Raw genomic sequence first — 11,322 nt, 5'->3', positions numbered from 1 at the left:
AATCATGACCCGAAGATCAAGAGTAGCTTGCTCCTCCACTCCTTCGACAGAGTCAACCAGGAGCCCCTTTTTGGGAGGGGATGAGTTAAATAGGTGATGGGGATTAAGGCATGCACTTGTCCTGAAGAGCACCAAGTGTTGTATGGAAATGTTAAATCACTATATTGTGCACCTGGAACTAATATTGCACTGGATGTTAACTGGAATTTAAATAAAAACTTTAAAAACATAAAATAAAAATTTCACTATCACCATAACAGTGAAAGAGATGCTGTTTTTATCATTCTTATTTTACAATGAACAGAAATTAAGTAACTTGCCCCAGGTATTATTGTTAGTAAGAGTGGAAGTAGGAAGATAGCATTCATACACATACCCTCTAACTCCATAGCTCCTACTCTTTTCCATGTTGCAAAGAAATTGACAACCCCAGTTACTTAAATATTGCATAGAATGGTAGTAAGCAGGATAGTCAAGTAGAAATTTCCAGTGGGCGATTAAAGTATAAACTTCAGAAGGAATATGTGTTACCACAAATCATTTTAGAGATATTGCAGAAGAGAAGACAACTGAGTTATTGCAATATGAAAAATTTGAGATCAAGAAATAAGGAAGCCTAGAGGCAGAACCCTTGCAGAAAAAGTTTCCATTTAGGATATGGGGACAAAGGTGAAATGAAACAACACAGTAGATTTCCCTTCAGAGATGAAGGTATGGGGGAGATGGGACTTTACTTTGGATCTAGGGATGTACAATCCCTGGAGTGAAGTGCAAATGAGTGAAATATTGAGTCCCTAAGGAACTAAAGACATATCATGGCCCAGGGTGCACAATCTCCTTATTCCTTTACACATAAAATCTATTCTCTGGGGAAAAGACTGAGCAAGGTTCTACCCTGTTTATAACCAAGCGCACTATATCCTTAAATTCATTTTAACTCTATGTCCAATCAAGCAGCAAATGTGAGGATAATAATAAAGGCTTTATTTTTCTCTGCTTCTTAAGAGGACTCAAAGTCATAGTCAGAAATTAGGATCAGAAAGATTTAAGGGTATATATGAATTTAAGTCTGGGCTGAATCCTCTTAGAACCAGAGCCTCAGAGCCTGAAATTGCCTTTCTAACGACCACGGGGGTAAATATAAAGGATAAAGGAACACTGAAGTTTTCTGACCTAAGGAATGTGAGTATCAGAATCCCATTTGTAATAACACATTCCTTGCTTTGAGATGGAAGTTCAGAGACCTGAGATATATCACTGTCTTTCCCACTTTGTGCAGTATTGATATTCAGGTGAAGCTGACAGGAGAATGTGTTCGAGGGAGATAAGACAATGTTCAGAGATCAGGGGATGTAGGGGATACAGTATCTCAGTAAGCTCCCTCTCCATAGATGGGACTCTCATTCTTCTGGATTTATGGCTTTTTCTCTGTGACATGGGGTAGTAACTCAACCTCCCCTAGATGCTCGTCCCTTATTTAGATTAGAAACTGTTCTTAATTCTCACTCCATCAAGTACAGTCTGCATTTGAGGCCAATCTGCATTTCAGTTCCTAAGGATTCTGTTTCTAATCTTACTGGTGAGTAGAGGGTCAAGTGAATGAAGAAATGGTGAGATCAGAGAAGGGTGATTCTGTCCTACTCTCAACTTCTCCTTTCACTCTTGGTTTTTCCAGCAGTCATGTTTCTAGAGGTCAAGTTCACTGTACTTGCCTCTCTAAGCTAAGTTTGTGATGCCCTTTGCTATAAAGGGAGACTCAGTATCCCTCAGTATCATGATAGTGGTAAAGATAGATTGTATGGGTCCAGGTTGGGCTAGTCTCAGACTTTCCCATTGTACACACTCTCTTTAGTACAAGATCTTGCATGAAGAGCTGAGTTGTTTCCTAATGTAACCCTATTTTTCTGTGCTCACAGATCCCCTTAGGGAAAGAAGAATGGCTCCTGGAAACAGTTCTTTTGTGGCTGCATTCATTCTGGTGGGGCTAACAGACCTACCAGATCTCCAGCTCCCCCTGTTCTGTCTGTTTCTAGTCATGTATGTGGTCACTGTGTTGGGAAATTTGGGCTTGATAACTCTAATTGGGCTGAATTCACACCTACATACTCCAATGTACTTTTTTCTCTTCAATTTGTCCTTCATAGATTTCTGTTATTCTTCTGTGTTTACACCCAAAATGCTGACTAACTTCGTATCAAAGAAAAATATTATCTCCTACAGGGGGTGCATGACCCAGCTTTACTTTTTCTGTTTTTTTGCCATTTCTGAATGCTATGTGCTGACATCAATGGCCTATGATCGCTATGTGGCCATCTGTAACCCACTGTTGTATAATGTTGTCATGTCCCCTAAAGTGTGTTCCTGTCTTATGCTTGGTTCATATTTGATGGCATTTTCGGGTGCTGTGGCCCACACAGGAAGCATGCTGAGACTGACCTTCTGTGATGCAAACACCATCAACCATTATTTGTGTGACATCCTCCCTGTGCTCCAGCTTTCCTGCACAAGCACCTACGTGAATGAGCTGGTGGTTTTCATCGTGGTGGGCATCAACATCATTGTGCCCAGTGTCACCATCTTTGTCTCTTATGGTTGCATCCTTTCTAGCATACTCCACATCGGTTCCACTGAGGGCAGGTCCAAAGCGTTCAGCACCTGCAGTTCCCACATAATTGCTGTTTCCTTGTTCTTTGGATCAGGTGCATTTATGTATCTTAAACCATCTTCTGCTGGGTCTATGGATGAAGGAAAAATATCATCTATCTTTTACACCAATACAGTTCCCATGATGAACCCTTTAGTTTACAGCTTGAGAAACAAAGATGTTAAACTTGCTTTGAGAAAAACTCTAAGTAGAAGGTTTTGATCAGACAGTGTCTCTAGTTAGTCATGCAACAGGGAGTTTCTGTTTGTAATTACAATAATTTTATTGGCAACCTTCTTATCCTGTCTCTTTCTTATCACTTTGAAGGAGAGTTGAGTCTTCTCTCAATAATTTATTTTTACTTTTTGTAGGTTTCTCTTCACCATTTGCACACTTTCTTCTCCCCCTTTTCCACTTAGCAGTAATATTAAGGAAGAAATATATTATCTGTTTTTTTCTTTATCATTTTGAACTTTTATTTTTCTTTCTGGAAATAGAAGACTGGTCTACAAATGATCAAATCAAGGAACCATCAGGATGATATACTATCATTAAGGATGTCTTATCTGTCACTTGAGATTGGCAGCATGAAATGGACAATGTGTCTCTACTCCCATCTTTCCAGCATTAACTAAACAAGAATGTGTCTCCTTTAAACCTTAGATGGAAGGTTCCATATAGACTGTCAAATATAAATGACTTTGCATCTGTAACACTGTGTCTTGCTTCCTTCCACAAAGGGTTTTTTTACGTTGCATGCTCAACCCTGCACATAACAGATTCTCAAAATATTTCTATTACATGGATTGGAAAGTAAAGCTTGGAGTGGCTAATGTCTTACAGTTCCCTCTTCTGAATGAAAAAGTCTAGACTAAATTCTTAGCCTCCTGATTTCAAGTCTATTACTCTCTGTAGTATACTTTGCTTCTACTTTATTGTATTACTTTTTGTTTCCATAACCATGGAAAATAAGAAAGCATTTCTAATTTGAAAATTGATTGTTATTTGTTCCAGGATGATACATGAATTTCTCTCAAGGAGGATATTGCTTTGTTTCATTTGTTTAGAAAAACAGTTTGATGAGATTTTTTTTCATTGGGAAAGGGGAGGCTTTGCAGGCAGGTACAGTTGGGAAATGATTGGCTCACATGGAATGTTACTTCTGCAAAATTAAGTAAAATGAATTTGGTGATGGAGATTGGGGAGTGCACCTTTTGTGAGCACCGGGTATTGTATGGAAGTGATTAATCACAATGTCGTGTACCTGAAATGAATATTATATTGTATGTTAACTAACTGGAATTTAAATAAAAACTTAAAAAAATGAAATGAATTTGGGATGTTAGCAAGAACTTGTAATTCACAGAGCAACGTATGGGAAAGAAAGGAGCCCAGAACATTAATTAGGCCAGGGCTCAACAAGAAACATAGCCAATTAATCAGAGCTCTCTGTGTGGAGAGTGGTCATCAGGACGTAGAAACCACATTTCAATTTCAATTTTAATCCTGCTTGATACAGTGCTGTAAAAATAAAGTCCATAAACCTTCCATAAAATTTATAATGCACAATGAGCATACATCAGTAGTGTTTGGGGAATGAAGGTGAAAAGGTATGGAACATTTGGGGAACCAAGGGGAGAGAGGGCATTTCAAAAGATAAAGCGGTGAGTAGTAATTAAAACTCAAATTGGGGAAAAGGAATCCAGAAAGCAAAATGATACATGATAAAATTCCATTCTTCTGACTCTCCTCTCCTTTCTGGAAGGCCCTAGCAACGTTACAGAAAATACAGGATTTCTTTGGATAGGATAAAAGCTCAAGGTATTTGATATAAAAAAAAGTTAACTTCCCTCACCCCTGGATTTGAGGAATGGGAACAACTAAATAACTCCTGGTTTTTGTTGGCTTCTATATACTACTTCTTATGAATTTAAGGTATAAAACTCTCAAGTTGTAGTTAGGAGAGCAGTGATAATTTGAAAGAAATTTTTGGTCAATAGATCAAATTATGACAGTGTCTTTTCTGTAGTATGATGTTGAATTACTTTTCTTTTAAGAAAACAGGCAAAGAAGTTTTACTCTAAAACTCTGTGATCTTAACCAAGTGACAATATCAATCAACATTTTTAAAAAGATAACTTTAATAATGTTTTCAATTTTACTTGTTTTCCAATCTCCACTTAAGATTTAGACATTGTAAAAGTTGGCAAGACTGGCATGTTGTCTTGTTTGTTTGGTTTTAGATGTTTAGTGTTGCTAAACTTAAATATATGTTTTACGTGACCACTCATATCACATCTCCTGACTGCAATATTAATATGCTTAATTTTTACTTAAGTTCTATTTATATAAAATGGTTGATCCAGGTCGGTATTTTCTTTTCTTTTCTTTTTTTCATTTATTTACTGTCCCTTTTGATAAAATTGTTCTCCTTGTTGAGATTGAAGTGTATCTACGTAAGTAAATATCTGTGCTCTTCGGGGATTTCTGTAGACATTGCAAAGGTGTGTTCACTCTGTTACATATGTTATCACATTTGATAAATTGAGGTGGCCCCAATTACATGTTAAACCTGGTCCTAATCTTTCATTTGAGAAGTCTCAATATACGAATGAAATTTGTTTCATTTTTAGAGAAAATAAACGTTCCTTCAAAATAGTTTCCAATTTTTTCAGATTATTTTTGAAAAATAACAAAAATTTAAATGAAGCTTGTAAAAGCTACGTTTGGCAAAGTTTCAAAGGTAGCAACTTAGCTGTAACTTTTAGCTAGCAACTTAAGCTCCATGTGTCTATTTGGACTTCTCTCAAAGGAAGGGAATCAAGTTAGGGTGTTTTTACATGTAAAACATGAAGTGTCATTAACAGTTTTAGCTCTTTTGGGGTTATCTGAATGTAAAAATTCTCTTTTTGGGTTATCAGTGCTGAATGGCACTAATGAGAGGGTGTATATATATATATATATATATATATATATATATATACACATATATATATACATATATATGTGTATATATATATATATATGTATACATATATATACCTGTGTTGAAATTTTACAGCTAGGAATTAAACAGGTAAGCTATGGGATTCGCCTGTGCCTGTGAACTAGGACAGAGTTGCTTCTAAGTCAGTGTGCACACTTTGAGTATCTATGCTTAATGGAACATGGTCCTTCTAGTTAAAGAAAGTTCTCTGATTACATCTTAATTTTGTTTAGCGGACACTTTCTCTAAGCAAGCTGCTATTTCTGCTCAGGATCAAATTTGGAATGATCAGGGTGTACTGTAGTTGAGGGCTGATAAAACCCAGAAGTGAAAGGGGTTTTGAGTTCTATATTCCTTTAATTTCTGAACCCCAAATTTATAGATTTCCATCAGCCTTCTCTCTACACTGCCTTCCTACAAACACACGCACACACACACACACACACACACACACACACACACATACACACACACACACACACAGTCTTCAAGTCTTGTATTTTATGAGATCACTGCGTAACAACTAAGGCATGGGATGCAACTTACTTTTTTTTTTAAGTTTTTTATTTGGGGTGCTTGGTGGCTCAGTTGGTTAAGCGTCTGACTCTTAATTTCAGTTCAGGTCATGAATTGACCCCCACATTGGGCTCTGCACTGAGTCTCTCTCTCTCTCTCTCTCTGTCTCTCTCTTTCCTTAAGATTTCTCTCTCCCTTGGGGTACTTGGGTGGCTCAGCCGGTTAAGCTTCTGACTTCGGCTCAGGTCATGATCTTCTAGTTCATGATTTCGAGCCCCACATCGGGCTCTGTGCTGACAGCTCAGAGCCTGGAGCCTACCTCAGATTCTGTGCCTCCCTCTCTCTCTGCCCCTCCCCTGCTCATGCTCTCTCTCTCTCACAAATAGAAAGAAACATTAAAAAAAAAGATTTTCCCTCTCTGCTCTTCCTCTCCACTCATGCTCTTTTTCTCTCTTCCTCTAAAATAAAAAAAATAAAAATGAATACGTTTTTTATTTAAATTCCAGTTAGATACATACAACGTTATATTAGTTTCAGATATACACTACAGTGGTTCAACACTTCCTTGCAATAACTGATGCTCATCACAAGTGCACTTCCTAATCCCTATCACTTACTTAACACATCACTCCACCCATCTCTCTGGTAGCCATCAGTTAATATGTTGTTGGATACGGTTTGCTAGTGTTTTATTGAGAAATTTTGCATCTATTTTCATCAGGGATATTGGCCTGTTGTTCTCTTTTTTAGTGGTGCCTTTATCTGGTTTTGGTATCAGGGTAATGCTGGCCTCATAGAATGAATTTGAAAGTTTTCCTTCCTTTTCCATATTTTGGGATAGTTTAAGAAAGATAGTATTAACTCCTCTTTAAATGTTTGGTTGACTCTGTCCATGAAGCCACCTGGCCCAGGACTTTTGTTTGTCAGGAGTTTTTTGATTACTGATTCCATTTCTTTGATGGTTATGGGTCTGTTCAAGTTTTCAATTTCTACCTGTTTCAGTTTTGGTAGTTTTTATGTTTCTAGGAGTTTATCCATTTCTTCTAGGCTGTCAAATTTGTTGGCATATAATTTTTCATAATATTCTCTTATCATCCTTTGTATTTATTGGTTATTTCTCCTCTTTCATCTGTGATTTTATTTGAGTCCTTTTGTTTTTCTCAATAAGTCTGGCTAGAGGTTTATCAATTTTATTGATTTGTTTTTTTTAAGAACCAACTTCCAGTTTCATTGAGTTATTGTTTTTCTTAGTTTTCATATTACTTATTTTGCTCTAATCTTTATTATTTACTTGCTTCTGCTAGTTTTAGATATTGTTTGTTGTTCTTTTTCTAGCTCCTTTAGGTGTCAGGTTAGGTTGTTTATTTGAGGTTTTCCTTGCTTCTTGAGGTAGGCTTGTACTGCTTTAAACTTCCCTCTTAGAACAAGTTTTGTTGCATCCAAAGGTTTTGGATCATTGTGTTTTCATTTGTTTCCATCTATTTTTAATTTCTTCTTTTATTTCCTGGTTGAGCCATTCATTGTTTAGTAGGATGTTCTTTATTTTTAATGCTTATTTACTTATTTTGAGAGAGAGCAAGAGCGTGCATGTACAAATGGGGTGTGGGGGGGGCAGAAAGGGAGGGAAATAATCCCAAGCAGGCCACATGCTCAATGCAGAGCCCAATGAGGGACTCAATCTCATGAACTGTGAGATCATGACCTGAGCCAAAATCAAGAGTTGGACACTTAACCAACTGATCTATTGAGGACCCCCAGTAGGATGTTCTTTAAACTTCATGTATTTGTGGGCTTTCCAGATTTTTTTCTTGTGGTGGACTTCTAGTTTCATAGCATTGTGGTCAGAAAAGACACATAGTATGACTTTGATCTTGAATTTGTTGAAGATTGTTTTGTGGGCTAATATGTAATCTATTCTGGAGAATCTTTTGTGTGCACTTGAAAAGAAAGTGTATTCTGCTGTTTTAGGATGGAATGTTCTGAATATATCTGTTAAGTCCGTTTGGTCCAGTGTGACATTCAAAGTGATTGTTTACTTGTCGATTTTCAGTTTAGATGTTCTGTCCATTGATGTAAGTGGAGAAGAAAAGATCGTTTTAGACATTGCTTGCAGAGATGTGAATTATTACAGTTTTTGGGAAAAACCATCTGATATAATTAAAAGACAACATTCTGGGAATTTATCCCATTGAAATAAAAGTACTGGTATATAAAGATGAATGCACGATGATGATTATCTTACCATTGCTGTTGATGGTAAAGGAATGGAAAAATTATGGATTTCTATGAATGTGGTATGGTTGGATAAGTTATGACTTGCCCAAACACAGAACTTTGGAGCGATTTTGATGAAGTATTATTAAATGACAAAGGCAAGAGGTAAAAAAAAAAACTATGTAGTTTGGAATCAGTTGTAAAGCCCCTATAAACCTATTTGGATACATCAGCAATTAGGAAAATAAGGGAAGATGTTCCAGTAAGTTACAAACATGAATAACTGGGTGTGATGGCTGAAGGAGTCTAAGACAAGAAAGAGAGTGCTAAGAAAAAAGAACAGGATGGGGCGCCTGGGTGGCGCAGTCGGTTGGGCGTCCGACTTCAGCCAGGTCACGATCTCACGCTCTGTAAGTTCGAGCCCCGCGTCAGGCTCTGGGCTGATGGCTCGGAGCCTGGAGCCTGTTTCCGATTCTGTGTCTCCCTCTCTCTCTGCCCCTCCCCCGTTCATGCTCTGTCTCTCTCTGTCCCAAAAATAAATAAAAAACGTTGAAAAAAAAAATTTAAAAAAAAAAAAAAAGAAAGAAAAAAGAACAGGAAGTGATGTGTCTAAAAGCTACAAAGAATGCATTATATGATCATGAATGCCATAATGTTAATCATATATATGTGTGGGAGGATATATATATATATATATATATACACACACACATATGTGTGTGTGTGTGTGTGAAATTTTTATAGGTATTTAAAATATTATTAGCTATGGGTTAGCAGTTGTACCTAATAGCCAAAGAAACACTAGGAGAAAGAGAGAAAAGGTCTCTACCTCATTTGTCCCAGAAGAATGTGCAATTTTGAGTAGAATATTGAGCTTCCAAAGACACCAGGGTATAAGCATCTTCATCTTTGTACAAACAGTTTCATAAATCTGTCTTTCCCAAAGGGTTTGAGCTATGGAGAGCCTCCTGGGAAAGCCTCTAAACCAAATCCCTGAGACCTCCAAGCTAGAATAAGATCACATATATGATGTTTCCAGTTTATTATGTTGAAACAGAGAATGCTGTTTATATTACTTTTTTTGTAGTTTAATGATCACCTCTGGGCAAAATAATTATTAAAAATAGTGATCTTTATCTGAATAACTCTCAGAGCGAGTCAAAGACTGCGATTTATAAATGCTCTGAGCCCCTCCACACAAATGGAGGAGGAAGTGTTTGGCTCAGCTGTATTACCCCCCAGAGCAGCAGAACTTTCCTATTAGAGATCAGTGTTGGAAAGGAAACCACAGGAAGTTCTGATGTCACTAGGCAAAGAACAGTGAGCATTGAATCCTTTATCTTTTTATGTCTTTCAAAATCCAGAACCATAGAAAGCAATACGCTTTTCTGCTTTTACCAGCTCTGGCCCTGGGTGCAGATGATTACAGGGTCTGCATGGGAAGAAAGTAAAGATTAGAAGTAGTGCTGAGATTATGGGGTTTGCAGTGCCTCCAATCCTTCTGCCACTTAGAGAATTTCTTATGAGGGAAACCCAGGTTCCATTCCTAACTTAATTACTTTCTTGCTGTGTGTGCTTGTGAAACCAAAGAGTCTCTGTGAGTCTGTTTTCCCAACTCTACTATGGGCATGTGCTCCTGATTTCTACCCAACACAGTGTCCAGTCTGGATCCGTGGCCAGCACAGGTAGCTGAAGTGTGGTGATTAAAGATTAACAAGGCCAAACTGGAATAAGTAAAGGGATAAAAAGTGTTAGTGACAAACTGAAGCAGAGAAAGGATGAGAAATTTCTGCACTTCTTCTCCTCTTGAAATATTTCTCCCAGTGTTACCTGAAACTATGTTGATGCCTCCCATACACTTGTCTTTCTTGCGTGAGTGAAGCCATATGCAACTCCCTCTAGAATAGTTAAATCTCAGCAGAATCTGTTGGTCCAGGGTAGACTGGGCATGGGATTGCATAGGAAATGTGGGTTCTGCCTCGAATACGATTCTACTTTCCTATCTTTCAGATCCTACCAGAAGAGAATGGATATGGGAAACAGTTCCTTAGTCACTGAGTTTTTCCTTGTGGGTTTAACCAAATATTCAGAGATCCAGCTGCCTCTGTTCTTTCTTTTCCTAGGAATCTACATTGTCACTGTGGCAGGAAACCTGGGCTTGGTCACTCTAATTGGACTGAATTCTCACCTTCACACCCCCATGTACTATTTTCTCTTTAATTTATCCTTTATTGACCTGTGTTACTCTTCTGTCATTACCCCAAAACTGCTGGTAAACTTTGTGTCAAAGCTGAACACCATCTCCTATGCAGGATGCATGACTCAGCTCTTTTTCTACTGTTTCTTTGTCAGTGCAGAGTGTTACGTGTTGACAGTAATGGCCTATGATCGCTATGTGGCCATTTGCAAGCCCTTGTTATACACGGTCACCATGTCCCCTCAGGTCTGTTCTCTGCTGGCTGTGATTGTATATGTGGGGGTGTTTATTGGTGCCTGGGCCCACACAGGATGCATGCTCAGGTTGACCTTCTGTGATGCCAACACCATCAACCACTACATGTGTGACATCCTCCCCCTTCTGGAGCTCTCCTGCACAAACACTCACATCAATGAACTGGTAGTTCTCATTGTTGTGGGCTTTGATGTGGGTGTGCCCAGTCTCACTATCATTATCTCTTACTCTTTCATCCTCACCAGCGTCCTTCGCATGCATTCCACTGAAGGAAGGTCCAAAGCTTTTAGCACTTGTAGCTCACATATAATTGTTGTTTCTGTTTTCTTTGGGTCAGGGGCATTCATGTATCTTCATCCTTCTTCTGTTTTGTCCATGGACCAGGGGAAAGTGTCCACTGTGTTCTATACTATTGTGGTGCCTATGCTCAATCCTCTGATCTATAGCTTCAGGAACAAGGAGGTTAAGGTTGCCCTGAAAGAAAGCTTGAATAGAAAAACATTTTCCTGA

General features: G+C 38.1%; 2 protein-coding genes across 2 annotated transcripts; both read left to right on the top strand.

Moving 5' to 3' along the window:
• Positions 1-1,927: 1,927 nt before the first annotated feature.
• LOC121035277 (olfactory receptor 8B3-like) lies at positions 1,928-2,866 on the top strand. The gene has a single exon (XM_040482812.1). The coding sequence runs from the start codon at positions 1,937-1,939 to the stop codon at positions 2,864-2,866; it is 930 nt and encodes a 309-aa protein (XP_040338746.1). The 5' UTR covers positions 1,928-1,936.
• A 7,517-nt stretch (positions 2,867-10,383) lies between these two features.
• Positions 10,384-11,322, top strand: LOC121035276 (olfactory receptor 145-like). The gene has a single exon (XM_040482811.1). It carries the CDS (start codon positions 10,387-10,389, stop codon positions 11,320-11,322), a length of 936 nt encoding a protein of 311 aa, XP_040338745.1. The 5' UTR covers positions 10,384-10,386.

Source organism: Herpailurus yagouaroundi, unplaced genomic scaffold (genome assembly GCF_014898765.1).
Source record: "Herpailurus yagouaroundi ecotype Mexico unplaced genomic scaffold, PumYag 161, whole genome shotgun sequence".
Lineage (NCBI taxonomy): Eukaryota > Metazoa > Chordata > Mammalia > Carnivora > Felidae > Herpailurus > Herpailurus yagouaroundi.
Note: the sequence above shows the minus strand (reverse complement) of the source record. Positions and strands in the feature narration are given on the sequence as shown.

Coding starts and splice junctions, on each gene's coding strand:
- LOC121035277 (XM_040482812.1), top strand. CDS start 1,937: ATGGCTCCTGGAAACAGTTCTTTTGTGGCTGCATTCATTCTGGTGGGG.
- LOC121035276 (XM_040482811.1), top strand. CDS start 10,387: ATGGATATGGGAAACAGTTCCTTAGTCACTGAGTTTTTCCTTGTGGGT.